The sequence below is a fragment of the Entelurus aequoreus genome, linkage group LG01 (assembly GCF_033978785.1).
Source record: "Entelurus aequoreus isolate RoL-2023_Sb linkage group LG01, RoL_Eaeq_v1.1, whole genome shotgun sequence".
In the NCBI taxonomy this organism is placed as follows: Eukaryota; Metazoa; Chordata; class Actinopteri; order Syngnathiformes; family Syngnathidae; genus Entelurus; species Entelurus aequoreus.
In genome coordinates, this window is record NC_084731.1 from 66,385,980 (window position 1) to 66,407,956 (window position 21,977).

At 40.1% G+C, this 21,977-nt stretch overlaps 1 protein-coding gene across 1 annotated transcript; it reads right to left on the reverse strand.

Annotated features, from left to right (window-relative positions):
• LOC133636948 (uncharacterized) lies at positions 1 to 9,590 on the reverse strand. Its single transcript, XM_062030452.1, has 5 exons — positions 9,326 to 9,590; positions 7,518 to 7,966; positions 5,161 to 6,170; positions 440 to 486; positions 1 to 368 (listed from the first exon to the last, which is right to left on the reverse strand). Exons 1-3 carry the CDS (start codon positions 9,492 to 9,494, stop codon positions 5,637 to 5,639), a joined length of 1,152 nt encoding a protein of 383 aa, XP_061886436.1. The 5' UTR covers positions 9,495 to 9,590; the 3' UTR covers positions 1 to 368; positions 440 to 486; positions 5,161 to 5,636.
• Positions 9,591 to 21,977: the final 12,387 nt, after the last annotated feature.

A 21,977-nucleotide genomic window follows, 5' to 3' on the forward strand; every position in this document is an offset into this window, starting at 1 on the left:
GTCGGCTTTCGGCCCCTGGCCATATTTTTTCCCCTAAGTCAAAAAGTTTGGACACCCCTGCTTTAAGATATGACTATATCATGTCACACAATTGAGCTAAAGAAAAAAAATGTGATAATGAAAATACATGAGTTCCAAACGTCCTACTGCCCAGACGCCGTCCAAGTTATGTAAAAGGTGTGCCTTGTGACAAACTGATTCTGAGTTTGTAGGGAATAGTAGCTATAATATTTGTAAATTCAGGCGCCCTGTTCCGTTCTCTAAACTTGGATCTTACTACATCAGGAATTCAAGCAGGGCCCAAGCACACGGTGACCTTCAAACAAAGTGCTCCTCTTCAACAACTTTAAGACTTGTAGGTCTCCATTCTGAAAGAAAGCAGTCAACGTTGTCAGAAAGATATGAGGAGGAAGTACTATTACTGTGTTCTTCTTATTACCTTGCAAACACCAGGGTTGTCTCCTGCTCCCTGCAGTCTTCTGCCATCTGGATTTTGGAATGATGTTCATCCAAAACATGAAAGGAGCAAAAGTAAGACATTCATTTTTTTTATGACAATTCATGAAGGAGATGACCAAGCACCTGTGCACAATCACATAAATTACAGTGTAATGCCGAGTACAAGCCTTGGCAAAACATGATGGAATCACCAGACTTGGAGGATAACTTTAGTCAGTGGTTTCATTTTGTAAAAAAAAAGAAGCAGATAACAGACATAACACAAAACTATAGTCTTTTCAAATGGCAACTTTGCAGCTAAAAAAAAAAGGAAATCCTAAATATAAATTGCGGTAGTCACTAGTAGTTTAATTTTTAGATCAAGCAGAGTTAGAAATATGGAATCACTCAATTCTGACAGAAAATGGAATCACCTTGTAAATGTTCATTTCCAAAGCTAACACCTTCTTCAGATTAAATCTGTTCATTAGTCTGCAGTTAAAAAGGAGTGTTCACACCTTGGAGAGCTGTTGCAGCCGGTGGATTGACATGAATCAAGGCTCCAACACCAGAGATGTCAATTAAAACAAAAGAGAGGATTATCAAACTTCTCCAAGAATCATTACAGTGTTGCAAAAGATGTTGATTGTCTAAAACCTGGACAACATGGGAAGGCAGTGGTAGACCAAGGAAAACATCAAAGTGTCAAGACAGAAAACTTAAAGCAGTATGTCTTGAAAACAGAAAATGCACAGCAGAACAAATGAAGAAAAGAAACTGGAGTCACCGTCCATGACCAAACTGTAGAAAAATGCCAAAAAGAAACAGGTTTTGAATACAGAATAGTCAAACAAAAGCCGTCATTAACACCTAAACAGGGAAAAAAAGGTTCCAATAGGCTAAGGAGAAGCAATGGTGGACTATGAATGACTGGATGAAAGTCATATTCAGTGATGAATCTGCATTGGGCAAGGTGATGATGCTAGAACCAATGAGATTTATGAAGACGACTGCCTGAAGAAAACCTGCAAATGCCCACAGTCATTGATGGTATGGGGCTGCATGTCAGTTCATGGCACTGGGGAGATCACATCCTCAATAAAATCACAAGTTTACTTGGACACTTTTTTCTACACTATCTATTGGAAATATGTTTGGAGCGGATGACATCACTTTTCAAGATGATCATGCATCTTGCCAAAGAGCAAAAACTGTAAAAAAAAAAATTTTTAAAGAAAGAAAAAAGATTCATACGGTCATTGTAAAGGTCTACAAATAGTCCGGATCACAATCCAATTGAAAATGTGTGTTGGGAATTGAAGAAAATGGTCTACGACAAGAGTCCAACCTGCAGAGCTGATCTGATCACAAAAAGCTGTAGCAAGATTGATAAAGACTTCTGTTTGTCACTCGTTAAGTCCATGCCTCAGAGACTGTAAGCTGCTATAAAAGCCAGAGGTGGTGCAACAAAGTACTAGTGTTTTTTTGTGTTTGTTTTTCATGGTTCCACAATTTCTCCTCTGTATTGAATGATTCCATATTTTTTTACTCCACTAAATCTAAAAAGTAAATGGTTACTCTCTACCACAATATATTACCTTAATTTCTCCCAGTGTTTTTGAAAAGCAGAAAGTTTCAAATTAAAATGACTATAGTTATCTGCTTTTTTTCTACAAAATTTGACAACTGAATGAACATCCTCCAAGACTGGTGATTCCATCATTTTTGCCCGGGATTGTCTATGTTTCTATATGCTAATGTGCAGATGACACTACATGCATTTATTGTAATTAATGGTGTATTTGAGAGGAGGCCTTTGTTAAGTAATACTTGCACTCTTTGAAAATATACTTCCTATAAATACTGCTGTGCAATTACAGGCGGCCCTAACTGTTCCTTGCATGTTTCGAAGCAGACGAGCAGTACGAGATGGTGGGACAAGATATGGCCGTCCAACGTAGCAAACAAGCCCTTTTCAGCCTAGTGTGCTTTGAGATGGGAGCTGTAGTACGATGTGTATATTCTTTCACGGGCTTTGTTTGTTTGAGTTTGGTAAAATGCTTGATTTTGCGGAAGCTTTTTCACAAGTTGCAGCAAAACATTTTTTTTAAAACATTGCATCAGCTTATGAGTTTAAGAATTAGGGATTTTTGGAACCTCAATCAGGTGTAATATACAAACCCCGTTTCCATATGAGTTGGGAAATTGTGTTAGATGTAAATTTAAACGGAATACAATGATTTGCAAATCCTTTTCAACCCATATTCAATTAAATGCACTACAAAGACAAGATATTTGATGTTCAAACTCATAAACTTTTTTTTTTTTTGCAAATAATAATTAACTTAGAATTTCATGGCTGCAACACGTGCCAAAGTAGTTGGGAAAGGGCATGTTCACCACTGTGTTACATGGCCTTTCCTTTTAACAACACTCAGTAAACATTTGGGAACTGAGGAGACACATTTTTTAAGCTTCTCAGGTGGAATTATATCCCATTCTTGCTTGATGTACAGCTTAAGTTGTTCAACAGTCCGGGGGTCTTCGTTGTGGTATTTTAGGCTTCATAAGGCGCCACACATTTTCAATGGGAGACAGGTCTGGACTACAGGCAGGCCAGTCTAGTACCCGCACTCTTTTACTATGAAGCCACGTTGATGTAACACGTGGCTTGGCATTGTCTTGCTGAAATAAGCAGGAGCGTCCATGGTAACGTTGCTTGGATGGCAACATATGTTGCTCCAAAACCTTATGTACCTTTCAGCATTAATGGTGCCTTCACAAATGTGTAAGTTACCCATGTCTTGGGCACTAATACACCCCCATACCATCACAGTTGCTGGCTTTTCAACTTTGCGCCTATAACAATCCGGATGGTTCTTTTCCTCTTTGGTCCGGAGGACACGACGGCCACAGTTTCCAAAAACAATTTGAAATGTGGACTCGTCAGATCACGGAACACTTTTCCACTTTGTATCAGTCCATCTTAGATGAGCTCAGGCCTAGCGAAGCCGACTGCGTTTCTGGGTGTTGTTGATAAACGGTTTTCGCCTTGCATAGGAGAGTTTTAACTTGCACTTACAGATGCAGCGACCAACTGTAGTTACTGACAGTGGGTTTCTGAAGTGTTCCTGAGCCCATGTGATGATATCCTTTACACACTGATGTCGCTTGTTGATGCAGTACAGCCTGAGGGATCGAAGGTCACGGGCTTAGCTGCTTACGTGCAGTGATTTCTCCAGATTCTCTGAACCCTTTGATGATATTACAGACCGTAGATGGTGAAATCCCTAAATTCCTTGCAATAGCTGGTTGAGAAAGGTTTTTCTGAAACTGTTCAACAATTTGCTCACACATTTGTTGACAAAGTGGTGACCCTCGCCCCATCCTTGTTTGTGAATGACTGAGCATTTCATGGAATCGACTTTTATACCCAATCATGGCACCCACCTGTTCCCAATTCGCCTGTTCATCTGTGGGATGTTCCAAATAAGTGTTTGATGAGCATTCCTCAACTTTATCAGTATTTATTGCCACCTTTCCCAACTTCTTTGTCCCGTGTTGCTGGCATCAAATTCTAAAGTTAATGATTATTTGCAAAACAAAAAAATGTTTATCAGTTTGAACATCAAATATGTTGTCTTTGTAGCATATTCAACTGAATATGGGTTGAAAATGATTTGCAAATCATTGTATTCCGTTTATACTTACATCTAACACAATTTCCCAACTCATATGGAAACGGAGTTTGTATAATATAATTTATATAATTATATATGTATGTAATTTAGATAAATTATATATATAATTATATAAATTATATATATATATGTATATATGTATATATATGTATGTATATATATATATATATATATATATATATATATATATATATATATATATATATACATACATATATATATATATACACATATATATACATATAATATGTATAATATATATATATAATATAATTGATATCATTATATATATATATATATATATATATATATATATATATATATATATATATATATATATATATATATATATATATATATATATATATATATATAATTTATATCAATTATATATATATATATATCCATCCATCCATCCATTTTCATCCAGTTAATGATTATTTGCAAAGAAAAAATGTTTATCAGTTTGAACATAAAATATGTTGTCTTTGTAGCATATTCAACTGAATATGGGTTGAAAATTATTTGCAAATCATTAGCACGGTGGAAGAGGGGTTAGTGTGTCTGCCTCACAATACGAAGGTTCTGAGTAGTCGTGAGTACAATCCTGGTCTCGGGATATTTCTGTGTGGAGTTTGCATGTTCTCCCCATGACTGAGTGGGTTCCCTCCGGGTACTCCGGCTTCCTCCCACCTCCAAAGACATGCATCTGGGGATAGGTTGATTGGCAACACTAAATTGGCTCTAGTGTGTGAATGTGAGTGTGAATGTTGTCTGTCTATCTGTGTTGGCCCTGCTATGAAGTGGCGACTTGTCCAGGGTGTACCCCGCCTTCCGCCCGATTGTAGCTGAGATAGGCTCCAGCGCCCCCGCGACCCCGAAGGGAATAAGCGGTAGAAAATGGATGGATGGATGTATTCCGTTTATATTTACATCTAACACAATTTCCCAACTCATATGGAAACGGGGTTTGTAGGTAACAAGTCATGGTCAAATGTAAAAACAAGAAAACATACTCAACCTTAACTTGGATGAGGGGTCAGACAGCATCTTGGGAGGTGAGATTGCACAAATGGACTGCAGACTTTTGCAATGGGACTCTTGTTGCTCACATACTCCTCCTTCTCACACAGTTCCTTAGCAGATTCTCTTTGCCCATGAAGACTGCAGTTTGCCAGCCCTCAGAAGCACTGTTTATCTATGTCCAGGTCCATGGACAATGGTTTCAAAGCCTTCAAAATCTCTGGACAGTACAAAGGCTCAGTTTCACATTACACTGCCCTCTTTGTAACCTTTTGAAAGGTTTATCTTTGATTGTATTGCACGAGTCAACAGGTCCATCACACTTCTCAAAACTGTCAGGTATTCCAAAACGTATAGTTTTTATTTTTTAAAAACTAGTACACGTGCAGTACTTTTATATTCAGTCCCCAAAATTGGTCTTCTCTGTCTTGTGCTGCAGGTGTTCTTATCTTCCAGTTCCATCACAAACACTTGTTAAGAGAGAAAGCCATGGTTGTCAACCAAGTCTTCAAATTCATCTTCAAATCTGTGGTTGCTTTCCTTTTCAGCCCTGGCAGCCTCTCCTGGCCTTAGCACGCCATGGATTCCACTTCTTTTTTTAAATTTGCAAAACCAGCCCTTACTAGCTTTGAACTCGTCAGCACTGCCCCCTGGGTTGTCTCGAGTCAGAGCATTATGCAGCTCCCTGGCCTTGTCACAAATGAGGGTCTCTGACACTGTGTCGCCCCTCAACTGTTTATGGGTAATCCACTCCAGCAGAACTTTTTCCACTTCTTCCACTTTATCACTTCTTCTGCTGCTAAGTGTTTTCACCCCTTTTGCCACATCAGCAGCTTTGATGGCTTCTTTTCTCTTCAGTATGGTCGATATCGTTGACTTAGCCATATTGTACTGAACAGCCAGGTCAGAGACACGCGTACCCCTCTCCCACTTGGCGATAAGTTCCTTTTTCAGTGCTATGGTCGTCATCACGTTTTTCCTCTTTGGCTTGTCCTCCCTGGTACTCCTCTGTGGTAACATGTGGGATAAGTAAAACACACAGAGTTAGTATTTAAACAGGTTTTCACCAGGTTCTTGGTTAGAGTGGGAGCAAAGCCCACTTTCCTCCAGAAGGTCTTATCTTTGTCCATGTGATGTCAGATGAAACAAAAATTGAGCTGTTTGGCCACAATAACCAGCAATATGTTTGTAGGAGAAAAGATGAGGCCTTTAATCCCAGGAACACCTATCCTACCGTCAAGCATGGTGGTGGTAGTATTATGCTCTGGGCCTGTTTTGCTGCCAATGGAACTGGTGCTTTAAACTGGACAATGAAAAAGGAGAATTACCTCCAAATTCTTCAGGACAAGCTAAAATCATCAACCCGGAGGTTGGGTCTTAGGCGCAGTTGGGTGTTCCAACAGGACAATGACCCCAAACACACGTCAAATGTGGTAAAGGAATGACTAAATCGGGCTAGAATGAAGGTTTTCGAATGGCCTTCCCAAAGTCCTGACTTAAACGTGTGGACAATGCTGAAGAAACAAGTCCATGTCAGAAAATCAACAAATTTAGCTGAACTGCACCAATTTTGTCAAGAGGAGTGGTCAAAAATTCAAGCAGAAGCTTGTGGATGGCTACCAAAAGCGCCTTATTGCAGTGAAACTTGCCAAGGGACATGTAAGCAAATATTAACATTGCTGTATGTATACTTATGACCCAGCAGATTTGCTCACATTTTCAGTAGACCCATAATAAATTCATAAAAGAACCAAACTTCATGAATGTTTTTTGTGACCAACAAGTATGTGCTCCAATCACTCTATCACCAAAAAATAAGAGTTGTAGAAATGATTGGAAACTCAAGACAGCCATGACATTATGTTCTTTACAAGTGTATGTACACTTTTGATCGCGAATGTAACTTGTTGATTGCTGTAGCTTGTTTACTTTAGATGTGTTCAACTTATTTGGTTATACTAGTGGTGTTTCCGCAGGGTTCCTGTTTAGGTCCTCTCTTATTCATCATTTGGGCTATTTAAGTTCAGTTCCAAAAACTTGCAAGTCATTTTTGCAGCAGATTCTTAAAAGCACTAGTTTGCTGTCGTAGAGATGATCTTTGACTAACTTTTTTGCAGAAGGTCCTTAAAAACAAATAGACCAAAATCAAACGCCTACTGTAGATGACACTGGTTCCACCAAATATACAAAGCAAAATGAATAATGAAGGGGAAAGTCCGGCCCCACAGTCCTTAGCTTTCTGGAAATGTGGCCCCCAAAACAATGGAGTTGAATATCCCTGCATGTGATCGGTAAGATGAAACATCCCTAAATGTAATTATACAAATGTAAACAAAGAACGAAAAACAAAAGTACCTTTTTGTACGAGTTTTTTGGAGGTTGCAGAGGTCCTTGGTCTTCTTTGGGTGTGTTGAAGTTACCAAACGCCATATCCCGCAGCGAGGTAGTGACTTCATCGTTGGCCTCACTTTGAAGACACTCTTCCGTGATGCAATTGTCTTCGCTTTCTACTTCTGCTGCTAAGTTCCCATCATATTCTATTTGCTGCTCATCAGATATGTAGGCCAGTGACTGGAAAACCTTTGCAGGTGACACAGGTATTTCCGTCAGCTCCTCTTTAAGTATATTTGCCAGTGGCTTGGATTCTTCTGTTGGCTCATCTTCAGGTATGTTGGCAAATGTCTCAAATGTATTATGTCCCAATTGAGGTGTTTTAGTCAAAGGCTCTGGTATCTTCATAGGAGAGTCCATCTTAGGAGGTTGCTCTTTGACAGCTGTAGCTGATATAGAGACTCTATTGTTATCTATTGAGGGAAAGAAGAGAAAAATATATTTGACATTGGGTATAACAAGAACAGTGTTTTTCAACCACTGTGCCGCGGCACACTAGTGTACCGTGAGATACAGTCTGGTGTGCCGTGGGAGATTATCTAATTGACCTAATTGTGTTACAAATATGTTTTGCAAACCAGTAATTAGAATCCGCAAATGTGCCGTTGAGTGTCTGCGCTGTCTAGAGATCGGCGGAGTAACTGTGTAATACTCTTCCATATCAGTAGGTGGCAGCAGGTAGCTAATTGCTTTGTAGTTGCCAACATATAATATAATAGAATAGAATAGATTAGAATAGAATTGAAAGAAAGTACTTTATTGATCCTTGGGGGAAATTCAGCACCACAGTTCGCTCACAATAGACAATAAACACTTAGGTATTTTTTACATGTGAATAATATAAATACAGTCTCTTATACAGCATTATTCACATGTGAATAATATAAATACAGTCTATTATACAGCATTATTCACATGTGAATAACATAAATACAGTCTATTGTACAGCATTATTCACATGTGAATAACATAAATACAGTCTGTTATACAGCATTATTCACATGTGAATAATATAAATACAGTCTATTATACAGCATTATTCACATGTGAATAACAAATACAGTCTATTATACAGTATTATTCACATGGTTCAACATGGTTTGTGGTGATCACAATATGCAGACGACAGCGTGAAGGCAAAAAGGTATCTAATGCTTAAACCAAAAATAAACAAAAGGCAAGTGCCGCTAAGAAAAGACATTGAAGATTAGGGATGGCCATGCAAAACGTAGCTAAAACTGAACCGGCTGCAAAGTAAACAAAAACAGAATGCTGGACGACAGCAAAGACTTACAGCGTGTGGATCAGCAGACGGCGTCCACAAAGTACAACCGTACATGACATGACAATCAACAACAAAATAGGAGTGCAAGACAAGAAGTAAAACACTACACACAGGAAAACAGCAAAAAAGTCAAAATAAGTCAGGGTGTGATGTGACAGGTGGTGATAATACACCTACTTTGAGACAAGAGCTATAGTGATGCATGCTTGGTTATGGTTTGAATTAATATCCTAAAATTGCGAGAACGACTTTTTACTGTCAATATCGGCTGCTGAGTTTAATTTTTTAATGTTTTCTGCCGGTGGTGTGCCTCGAGATTTTTTCAATAAAAAAAATGTGCCTTGGCTCAGAAAAGGTTGAAAAACTGTGTGTTAACTAACATGTGACTGAGTACACTGTTCCCATTTTTTCCTGTTTACGTAAGTAATGATTGATAAAAGATGAATATTTCACGTAGGTGGTGTAAACATTGAGTAAAGTTACAAACCAATATTGGATGAGTTTCTCATGTTGTGTAGTAAGAAGCGCAGACGCTGGTTCTCCTCCTGATATCCTCTCACAATATGCTCCACTTCTTTATAAATCTCCATGGCGGCGTAGGTAAACCGCTCCGTTAAACGGGACTGAAATTTGTGCAGCGCGCCAATGGTCGACATTTTTGGAACTAATTACCACTTAAACTACGACTATGTTCTTTTTTACATTCACTGACCACATCGACGAAAACACCAAACGGAGGTCAAACCGGAACAGGAAGTAGCTGCGTTTCCGGTCGGATTTTTTTTTTCTAATTGATCACACAAATAGTCCTTATTGAAAATATACAGACGAATTAAGGCAATTCCAATATATTACATGATCACAACCATGAATAATGTTGAGTAATCAACATCTTTGTACAAATAAACAATGTTAAATAAAATAAAGCAAGAGACAATACAAATAAATACACTTAAAAAAAAAAAATATATATATATATATGTATATATATATATATATATATATATATATATATATATATATATATATATATATATATATATATATATATATATATATATATATATATATATATATATATATATATATATATATATATATATATATATATATATATTTATATATATATATATATATACACACAATATATACTATATATATTACCTACATATAATTAAATAAAGAGACAATACAAATGGATGAATACATTTTTTTTAAATTACAAAAAAATTAATATATATATATATATATATATATATATATATATATATATATATATATATATATATATATATATATATATATATATATATATATATATATATATATATATATATATATATATATATATATATATATATATATATATATATACATTATATGTATATTATTTTAATTGGAAAATTTAACACAAAAACAGTACATATTCAAAATTACGGCACTTACAATATAATATAACATGACAAACATTAACGAGGTTGCGCAATCAACATCTTTATACAAACAAAATGTTGAATACAATAAAAGAAGAGATGCATTGATAAATAAAATAAAACATATAGATATATACAGGTATTAATATATACGTGTATATATATATACATACATATATACTGTACATATACATACACACACACACACACTCTTCTCTCTTTGTCTGTCCATCGATTACAATGATGACGTTGCTCCAGTAATGGGTTATTGAGGGGGGTTTCGTATATGCCATTGCATGTGGCTGTGCAGGCCAATGCGCGACCCGCATGGTTTGCCACATGTGGGGCAGATGTAGTCCACGCTTGAGAGGGGGGCCCCTGCAGCGCGCTGATGTCGCTGTAAACGTTGTTGTTTTCTCCTCTCAGTGGTCTGCTCCTGGAGATGAGCAATGCCGGCGTGACTGCAGTTGCGCCATGTGTGGCGATCAGCAGCCAAGACTTCCAGTGCGGAAGGCTGGATAGCACAGCGCTTCAGGAGGGTTTTTATGTGGTCCTTGTAGCGTTTCCGCTGACCCCCAGGAGACCTACAGCCTTCCTGGAGTTGGCCGTAGAGGATCTGTCGGGGGAGCCTCTGGGCGGGCATGCGGATTACATGCCCCACCCAGCGCAGATGTCTTTGCGCAAGGAACACTTGGATGCTGGGTGTTTTGGTCCGGTCATAAATATCCACATGTGGGACTCTGTCCTCCCAGGTCAGACCCAGAATCCGTTGCAGGCAGCGGATGTGGTATCTCTCCAGGATTCTGACGTGCCTTTGGTAAGGGGTCCAGGCTTCCGAGCTTCCGATGGATTGCAGACAAACTGCTTTGTAAACAGCTGCTTTGGTGGAAACTATCAGGTTTCTGTTCAGGAAGACCCTGGTTTTGAGCCTACCGAAGGCAGCAGACGCTAAACCAACACGGACCTGGATGTCATTATCGATGTTACAGGTGGGGGACAGGACACTTCCGAGGTAGGTGAAATGTGGAACGATGGTGAGCTGCTGACCATCAATGTTGAAGACAGGCACTTCTGACTGGTGGGTAGAGTGTTGCGCAATGATCTGTGTTTTTGAAATGTTGACCTTGAGTCCTAGGGCACTGTATGTGGATGAGACCACGTTAAGTGCACGTTGTAGAGATTCTGGCGTGTGGGCAAGGAGAGCACAATCGTCAGCATACTGAAGTTCTAGGATCTGTTGTTTTGTAATTTTAGTGAAGGCCTGGAGGCGCCGGATGTTGAAGAGACTGCCGTCCAGCCGGAACTGTATGTGGATGCCATCTGTGGTTCCCAGAGCTTTGTGTGTGAGGAGGGTGACTGCTGAGAGAAAGAGGTTGAATATGACAGGGGCTAGGACACATCCCTGCCTGACCCCGACTTTCACATTAAAAGAGGGGGATTGCTGGCCTCCAATGCGGACAGAGGCTCGCATTCCATCGTGTAGTTGTCTCAGGATGTTGAGGAACTTTGGCGGAATCCCCAGCCTTCCCAGTAAGTCCCAGAGGAGATTCCGGTTTACAGTGTCAAATGCCTTGGACAGGTCGATGAAGGCGATGTACAGATCCTGGTGGTGTTCCCGGCACTTTTCTTGTACCTGCCTGGCTACAAAGATCATGTCAGTAGTACTGCGATCTCTTCTGAATCCACACTGTGATTCAGGCAGGATGTTCTCAGAGATGTGAGTAACTAAACGAGAGAGCATGACCCGGGCAAGAACTTTCCCAGCAACCGAGAGCAGGGAAATTCCTCTGCTGTTTCCACAGTCGGCTTTGTCACCTTTCCTCTTAAAGATGGTTATTATAACAGCATCTTTCCATTCCTGGGGGATGGCTTCAGAGGACCAGATGGAATCAATCAATTGGTGAAGCCGGCGGGTGAGGAGATAGCCACCAAACTTCAGCACCTCAGCTGGGATACCGTCAGGGCCTGGGCTTTTGTTGTTTTTTAGGCCCTTGATGGCTTTTAGGACCTCAGCAAAGGTAGGCGGGGAGTCCAGGTGGTCGACAGGAGGAGTGGTTGGGAAATTGGTGAAAATGTCCTGGTCAGAGGGATTTTCGGAGTTAAGGAGAGTGTTGAAATGTTCAGCCCATCTATTTAGGATCTGGGGTGTGTCCTTATAGAGGGTGACTCCGTCTGCCGATCTGACTGGGGTTATGTTTTTTCTCTGTGGACCATATATGGATTTGACGGCATCATAAAATCCATGGGAATTGTTTGTGTCAGCATAAAGTTGGATCTCGCTGGCTTTCTTGATCCACCAGTCATTTTCCATGGCTCTGAGGGTACGCTGGACTTCGGCTCTTATGGAGGAGAGTCGAGTCTTTAGTGTGATGGATTGTGGGTTGGCCAGGTAAGCAGCATGGGCTTTGTGTTTTGCCTGGAGAAGTTTATGGATATCCGGTGCACTGTTGTCAAACCAGTCCTGATGTTTACGCCTGGTGTACCCAAGGGACTCCTCTGCTGCCTGATGGATGGCAGTTCTTAGGGAGTTCCAGCAGGTGTTGATGTCAGGGTCCAGGTGGGTATCAGGGATTGCAGACAAATGTTCTGCAAGCTGTGCTCTGAGCTGGTCTACAGAGTGCTTGGATTTGAGTGCTTCACAGTTGAGTCTCTTGTTTCGTGATGTTTTCTTCAGTTGGGGACGGACTTCCATCTGAAATTTGGCTCTGATCATTTGATGGTCAGTCCAGCAGTCCGCTCCATGCATCGCTCTGGAGATTAGGACGTCCTTCCTGTCTCTACGACGGGTGATAATATAGTCGAGGAGGTGCCAAAGTTTGGAGCGAGGATGTTGCCAGGAGGTCTTGAATTTATCCTTGAGCTGGAACAGGGTGTTGGTGATGATCAACTGATGTTCAGAGCAGAGTGTAAGGAGGCGAAGCCCATTATCATTAAGCCTACCAACCCCGTGCTGACCAAGTGTTCCGGTCCAGAGCCCACTGTCAGAGCCCACCCTCGCGTTAAAATCCCAGAGGAGTATGAGCTTGTCGGTGGGAGGCGTTTCCTCAATGGCGGAGTTTAGTGAGGCATAGAATGTGTCCTTGCTCTCAAGGTCTGCATCCAGGGTTGGGGCGTAGGCGCTGATAAGGGTGACATGGCGATTTTTGGTGAGTGGTACACGCCACGTCATGAGCCTTTCGCTTATACCCACTGGAGATTCCGGGATATTGTGAAGAAGGCTTGTCCTGGCGGCAAAACCCACTCCATGTAGACGACGGGAGCCTTCTGGATGACCCTTCCAGAAGAAAGTGTAGCCTTCTCCCGCCTCCGTAATTGAGTCTTCCCCATGTAAGCGGGTTTCGCTCAGGGCGGCTATGTCAATGCCGTATCGGTTTAGTTCATGCGCAACGAGTGCTGTTCTTCGCTGCGGGCGGCAGGAGAGATCACGCACATCCAAAAAGTGTGCGGACGTTCCATGACGCTATTGTGAAGGGAATTTTGTTTGTCTTGTACGATTGTTTTCGACCGCATAAAGGGATGGCCCGGCAGCTGCGGTAGGCTGCCCGGGCGATGAGGAACAGACCATTTTTAGGCCACCTTTTCTAGGCCCTTCCCATTTCAGGGTGAGCAGAGCGGTGCTGTTCAGTCACGTGCGAAGCTGCCGGGGAGGCATGCTGTTCCATCCCATGCCACAGCGACCTTCACTCGCACGCCGCCTACGTGCAGGGTTGGGCTAGGTACTGCCAGTCACATCCTTGACCTGTACCAGCCACCCTTCCCCATCGTCGCAGGACTTGAGGGCGGGGAGGTTGGGGGTAGTGCTGAGGAGGAGCAAAACACCTGCGCAGTGAATTGATTTAAGTGGTGGTAGAAGTGCGCAATCTCTACCCGCACTGTTTTGTCTTGGCCCCATGTGGTGTCCTCCAGTGGCATGAAAAGCTCATGACAACCTTCTTCCGCATGGTGTTGCAGAGGACTGCCAGAGCACCGGTCTGTTGGTGACTGCCTAATGCGGGTCCTCGCCACAGATTTTTCGTTAGGGGTTTTCTCCCGTAGCCTATAACCAAGTGGTTAGCCAGTAGGCACTGGTCAATGAGGCAGAGACTTTTGAGGCGGTCTCTGCAAGCTATTTAAACCCATAGCTGGGACCCTGACAGGTACTACCACCCCGGGTCAGAATGGACCTGGGAATAATGATGACTGAGGGGTAACTCCTCCTTCCCCAAAACTCCAGAACTCCCGAACTGAAGCCTCATCACCGGATGCAGTTTTGAGTCATACCCAGGACACACACACACACATATATATATATATATATATATATATATATATATATATATATATATATATATATATATATATATATATATATATATATATATATATATATATATATACTGTGTATATATATACAGTATATATATATATATATATATATTTATACAAACCCTGTTTCCATATGAGTTGGGAGATTGTGTTAGATGTAAATATAAACGGAATACAATGATTTGCAAATCCTTTTCAACCCATATTCAATTGAATGCACTACAAAGACAAGATATTTGATGTTCAAACTCATAAACTTTATTTTTTTTTCGCGAATAATAATTAACTTAGAATTTCATGGCTGCAACATGTGCCAAAGTAGTTGGGAAAGGGCACGTTCACCACTGTGTTACATGGCCTTTCCTTTTAACAACACTCAGTAAACGTTTGGGAACTGAGGAGACACATGTTTTAAGCTTCTCAGGTGGAATTCTTTCCCATTCTTGCTTGATGTACAGCTTAAGTTGTTCAACAGTCCGGGGGTCTCCGTTGTGGTATTTTAGGCTTCATAATGCGCCACACATTTTCAATGGGAGACAGGTCTGGACTACAGGCAGGCCAGTCTAGTACCCGCACTCTTTTACTATGAAGCCACGTTGATGTAACACGTGGCTTGGCATTGTCTTGCTGAAATAAGCAGGGGCGTCCATGGTAACGTTGCTTGGATGGCAACATATGTTGCTCCAAAACCTGTATGTACCTTTCAGCATTAATGGCGCCTTCACAGATGTATAAGTTACCCATGTCTTGGGCACTAATACACCCCCATACCATCACAGACTTAGACTTAGACTTAGACTTAGACTTAGACTTAGACTTAGACAAACTTTAATGATCCACAAGGGATGCTGGCTTTTCAACTTTGCGCCTATAACAATCCGGATGGTTCTTTTCCTCTTTGGTCCGGAGGACACGACGTCCACAGTTTCCAAAAACAATTTGAAATGTGGACTCCTCAGACCACAGAACACTTTTCCACTTTGTATCAGTCCATCTTAGATGTAGATGAGCTCAGGCCCAGTGAAGCCGACGGCGTTTCTGGGTGTTGTTGATAGACGGTTTTCGCCTTGCATAGGAGAGTTTTAACTTGCACTTACAGATGTAGCGATCAACTGTAGTTACTGACAGTGGGTTTCTGAAGTGTTCCTGGGCCCATGTGGTGATATCCTTTACACACTGATGTCGCTTGTTGATGCAGTACAGCCTGAGGGATCGAAGGTCACGGGCTTAGCTGCTTACATGCAGTGATTTCTCCAGATTTTCTGAACCCTTTGATGAAATTACGGACCGTAGATGGTGAAATCCCTAAATTCCTTGCAATAGTTGGTTGAGAAAGGTTTTTCTTAAACTGTTCAACAATTTGCTCACGCATTTGTTGACAAAGTGGTGACCCTCGCCGCATCCTTGTTTGTGAATGACTGAGCATTTCATGGAATCTACTTTTATACCCAATCATGGCACCCACCTGTTCCCAATTTGCCTGTTCACCTGTGGGATGTTCCAAATAAGTGTTTGATGAGCATTCCTCAACTTTATCAGTATTTATTGCCACCTTTCCCAACTTCTTTGTCACGTGCTGCTGGCATCAAATTCTAAAGTTAATGATTATTTGCAAAAAAAAAAAAGTTTATCAGTTTGAACATCAAATATGTTGTCTTTGTAGCATATTCAACTGAATATGGGTTGAAAATTATTTGCAAATCATTGTATTCCGTTTATATTTACATTTAACACAATTTCCCAACTCATATGGAAACGGGGTTTGTATAATATAATTTATATAATTATATACAGTATATATATAATTTATATAAATTATATATATATAATTATATAAATTATATACATATATATGTATATATTTATGTGTATATATGTATATATATGTATATATATGTCTGTGTATGTATATATATATATATATATATATATATATATATATATATATATATATATATATATATATATATATATATATATATATATATATATATATATATATATACATATATATATATATGTATATATATATATGTATATATATATATATATATATATATATATATATATATATACATATATATATATATATATATATATATATATATATATATATATATATATATATATATATATATATATATATATATATATATATATATATATACATACATATATATACACATATTTATACATATATATATAATATGTATAATATATATATATATAATATCTATCCATCCATCCATTTTCTACCGCTTATTCCCTTCGGGGTCGCGGGGGGCACTGGAGCCCATCTCAGCTACAATCGGGCGGAAGGCGGGGTACACCCTGGACAAGTCGCCACCTCATCACAGGGCCAACACAGATAGACAGACAACATTCACACTCACATTCACACACTAGGGCCAATTTAGTGTTGCCAATCAACCTATCCCCAGGTGCATGTTTTTGGCGGTGGGAGGAAGCCGGAGTACCCGACATTTGCGATTTAGGGCTATATAAATAAACATTGATTGATTGATTGATTGAACCCACGCAGTCACGGGGAGAACATGGAAACTCCACACAGAAAGATCCCAAGCCCGGGATTGAACTCAGGACTATATATATATATATATATATATATATATATATATATATATATATATATATATATATATATATATATATATATATATATATATATATATATATATATATATATATATAATATTATATATATATATATATATATATATATATATATATATATATATATATATATATATATATATATATATTATATATATATATATATAATATATATATATATATATATAAATTATATATATATATATATAACATTTATATCAATTATATATATATATAATTATATAAATTATATATATATAATTTATTATTATTATAAAAACGTTGTGTTGTTATAAGATTTAAGCGTTTTTCTCTGTTTGATTGATTGATTGATTGATTGATTGAGACTTTTATTAGTAGGTTGCACAGTGAAGTACATATTCCGTACAATTGACCACTAAATGGTAACACCCGAATAAGTTTTTCAACTTGTTTAAGTCGGGGTCCACTTAAATTGATTCATGATACAGATATATACAATCAGATATATACTATCATCATAATACAGTCATCACACAAGATAATCAAATTCAATCAATCAATCAATCAATGTTTATTTATATAGCCCTAAATCACAAAAGTCTCAAAGGGCTGCACAAGCCACAACGACATCCTCGGCACAGAGCCCACACAAGGGATGCCGATGTGAAAGACTATGAGAAACCTTGGGGAGGATCGCATATGTGGGTAACCCCCCCCCCCCCCCCCCCCCCCCCCCCTCTAAGTACAGTCCCTAGTGGATCCAACATAACAGTGAGAGTCCAGTCCATAGTGGGGCCAGCAGAAGACCATCCCGAGCGGAGACAGGTCAGTAGCGCAGAGACGTCCCCAACCGATGCACAGGCGAGCGGTCCACCCCGGGTCTCAACTCTGGACAGCCAGCACCTCATCCATGGTCACAGGAACCGGAATAACCCAGCGAGGGGGCAGAGGAGAAAAGAAAACGGCAGATCAACTGGTCTAACAAAGGGGGGTCTATTTAAAGGCTAGAGTATACAAATTAGTTTTAAGATGGGACTTAAATGCTTCACTGAGGTAGCATCTCTAACTGTTACCGGGAGGGCATTCCATAGTGCTGGAGCCCAAACAGAAAACGATCTGTAGCCCGCAGACTTTTTTTGGGCTCTGGGAATCACTAATAAGCCGGAGTTCTTTGAACGCAGATTTCTTGCCGGGACATATGGTACAATACAGTCAGCAAGATAGGATGGAGCTAGACCGTGTAGTATTTTACACGTAAGTAGTAAAACCTTAAAGTCACATCTTAAGTGCACAGGAAGCCAGTGCAGGTGAGCCAGTATAGGCGTAATATGATCAAACTTTCTTGTTCTTGTCAAAAGTCTAGCAGCCGCATTTTGTACCAACTGTAATCTTTTAATGCTAGACATAGGGAGACCCGAAAATAATACGTTACAGTAATCAAGACGAGACGTAACGAACGCATGAATAATGATCTCAGCGTCGCTAGTGGACAAAATGGAACAAATTTTTGCGATATTACGGAGATGAAAGAAGGCCGTTTTAGTAACACTCTTAATGTGTGACTCAAACGAGAGAGTTGGGTCGAAAATAATACCCAGATTCTTTACAGAGTCGGCTTGTGTAATTGTTTGGTTGTCAAATGTTAAGGTGGTATTATTAAATAGATGTCGGTGTTGAGCAGGACCGATAATCAGCACTTCCGTTTTCTTAGCGTTGTGTCGCAAAAAGTTAGCGGGCATCCATTGTTTAATTTCATTAAGACACGCCTCCAGCTGACTACAATCCGGCGTGTTGGTCAGCTTTAGGGGCATGTAGAGTTGGGTGTCATCAACATAACAGTGAAAGCTAACACCGTATTTGCGTAGGATGTCACCTAGCGGCAGCATGTAAATGCTAAAGAGTGCAGGGCCAAGAACCGAACCCTGGGGAACTCCGCACGTTACCTTAACATAGTCCGATGTCACATTGTTATGGGAGACGCACTGCATCCTGTCAGTAAGATAAGAGTTAAACCAAGACAAGGCTAAGTCTGACATACCAATACGTGTTTTGAAACGCTCTAATAAAATATTATGATCGACGTATCGAAAGCGGCGCTAAGATCAAGAAGCAGCAACATAGATGACGCATCAGAATCCATCGTTAGCAATAGATCATTAGTCATTTTTGCGAGGGCTGTCTCCGTAGAGTGATCTGCCCTGAAACCGGATTGAAAAGGTTCACAGAGATTGTTAGTTGCTAAGTGTTCATTTAGCTGCTGTGCAACAATTTTTTCGAGGATTTTCGAGATAAACGGAAGGTGGGACACCGGCCGGTAGTTTACCATGAGGTCAGGATCGAGGTTAGGTATTTTGAGTAGAGGATGAATAACCGCTTTTTTGAATGCTAGGGGAACAGTGCCAGAGGAAAGTGATAAGTTTATAATATTTAGCACTGATGGACCTAATAATACAAAAATCTCCTTGATAAGTTTCCCAGGAAATGGGTCAAGTAAACATGTTGTTTGTTTTGTCCCATTTACACATCTTAACAATTCCTCTAATGTTATTTCATCAAAGAGAGAGAAACTATTTTGGAGGGCGGTATCCGTCGTATATACAGTCGTATCTGTGTTAATAGAACCCAGTTGTAGCTGGGATGCATTGTCTTTAATCTCCTTTCTAATGACTTCAATTTTCTTATTAAAGAAATTCATAAAGTCATCTGCCGAGTGGGTGGAGCTACTGGAAGGAGTCCCTTGTTGGGTTAGCGATGTTACTGTACTAAACAAAAATTTATGATCATTTTTGTTGAAGTGGATGATATTTGAGTAATATTTAGCTTTAGCTAAGGTAAGCATGCGTTTATAAGTTATTAAACTATCACTCCATGCTTGATGGAAAACCTCAAGTTTAGTTGTGCGCCAGCTTTCTACATGATACTTTCTGGGCTTTAGTTTCTTCTGTAAACCATGGGGTACGCCTTTTAGGGGCCCTTTTTAGCTTTAGCGGTGCTACACTATCAATGGTGTCACGCAGGGCGTCGTTAAAGTTGTTAGTGAGGTTATCAATAGATCCGACATAATTTGGGAATGGTGCCATTACCGAAGGCAGTAGGCCAGCAAGAGTCGTCGTTGTGGCAGCATTAAAGTTGCGGCTGCTATAGTAGTTATTATTAGTATTAGTTTGTTGACAATGAGTCAGAACTTCGAATTTTATAACACCACAGCTATCAATTATAGTCTGGAGCGCCACGCACGGAGGATGCGATGGGGTATTCATATGGATATTAAAGTCCCCCATTATGATTATATTGTCGGCGTGCGTCAGTAGATCAGCAACAAACTCTGAGAATTCACTGATGAAGTCCGAATAGGGCCCAGGGGAGCGGTAGATAACAGCCAGGTGGAGAGGCAGCGGTGTGACGAACCACATAGTAAGCACCTCAAACGAGTTATATTTATTATTTAGGTTAGTGGTAAGGTTAAAGTTTTTGTTGTGTATTAGAGCGACACCCCCTCCCCTTTTAAGAGGATGGGCAACATGCGCATTCGTATAGTTAGGAGGAGATGCCTCATTTAGCGCAAAAAAATGGTTGTTATCATCAGTCATCAACAATTGAGAACAGAGAAATGGATATTGGAACAGTGTAGGTCTGACTTGGTAGGATATGTACAGCAAGTAGTGGACATAGAGAGAGAGAGCGAGAGCGAGAGAGAGAGAGAGAGAGAGAGAGAGAGAGAGAGAGAGAGAGAGAGAGAGAGAGAGAGAGAGAGAGAGAAGAGAGAGAGAGAGAGAGAGAGAGAGAGAGAGAGAGAGAGAGAGATCAGAAGGCATAAGAAAAAGTATCTGCATTTGATTGTTTACATTTGATTATTAACAATCCGGGGAGGGTGTTAGTTTAGGGTTGTAGCTGCCTGGAGGTGTACTTTTATTGCGGTTTTGAAGGAGGATAGAGATGCCCTTTCTTTTATACCTGTTGGGAGCGCATTCCACATTGATGTGGCATAGAAAGAGAATGAGTTAAGACCTTTGTTAGATCGGAATCTGGGTTTAACGTGGTTAGTGGAGCTCCCCCTGGTGTTGTGGTTATGGCGGTCATTTACGTTAAGGAAGTAGTTTGACATGTACTTCGGTATCAGGGAGTTGTAGCGGATTTTATAGACTAGGCTCAGTGCAAGTTGTTTTACTCTGTCCTCCACCCTGAGCCAGCCCACTTTGGAGAAGTGGGTAGGAGTGAGGTGGGATCTGGGGTGGAGGTCTAGAAGTAATCTGATTAGCTTGTTCTGGGATGTTTGGAGTTTAGGTTTGAGGGTTTTGGAGGTGCTAGGGTACCAGGAGGTGCATGCGTAATCGAAAAATAGTTGAACGAGAGTTCCCGCCAGAATCTTCATGGTGCTTTTGTTGACCAGAGAGGAGATTCTATAGAGAAATCTCGTTCTTTACATTGTTGTGCCCTTTTGCTCCCCCACCCCTCTCTTTTCAATAAAATTTTCACATTGAATTAATGATTTCAAGTTTTTAATAAAATCTTGGAAGAACGTAAAAAAGCCCTTATATTATTTTTTGTGTTGGATGAATTTAAGTTGTTTTAAATAGGCCCAATTCACACACACACACACACACACACACACACACACACACACACACACACACACACACACACACACACACACACACACACACACACACACACACACACACACACATATATGTGTATATAGGCCCTGCGATGAGGTGGCGACTTGTCCAGGGTGTACCCCGCCTTCCGCCCGATTGCAGCTGAGATAGGCTCCAGCACCCCCCG

Excerpts from the sequence above, each read along its gene's own strand:
- LOC133636948 (XM_062030452.1), bottom strand. The coding sequence starts at position 9,494 with ATGTCGACCATTGGCGCGCTGCACAAATTTCAGTCCCGTTTAACGGAG. Across the intron at positions 7,967-9,325 it reads GAGAAACTCATCCAATATTG|ATAACAATAGAGTCTCTATA; the intron begins GTTTGTAACTTT and ends TTCCCTCAATAG. Across the intron at positions 6,171-7,517 it reads CAAAAAACTCGTACAAAAAG|AGGAGTACCAGGGAGGACAA; the intron begins GTACTTTTGTTT and ends ATGTTACCACAG.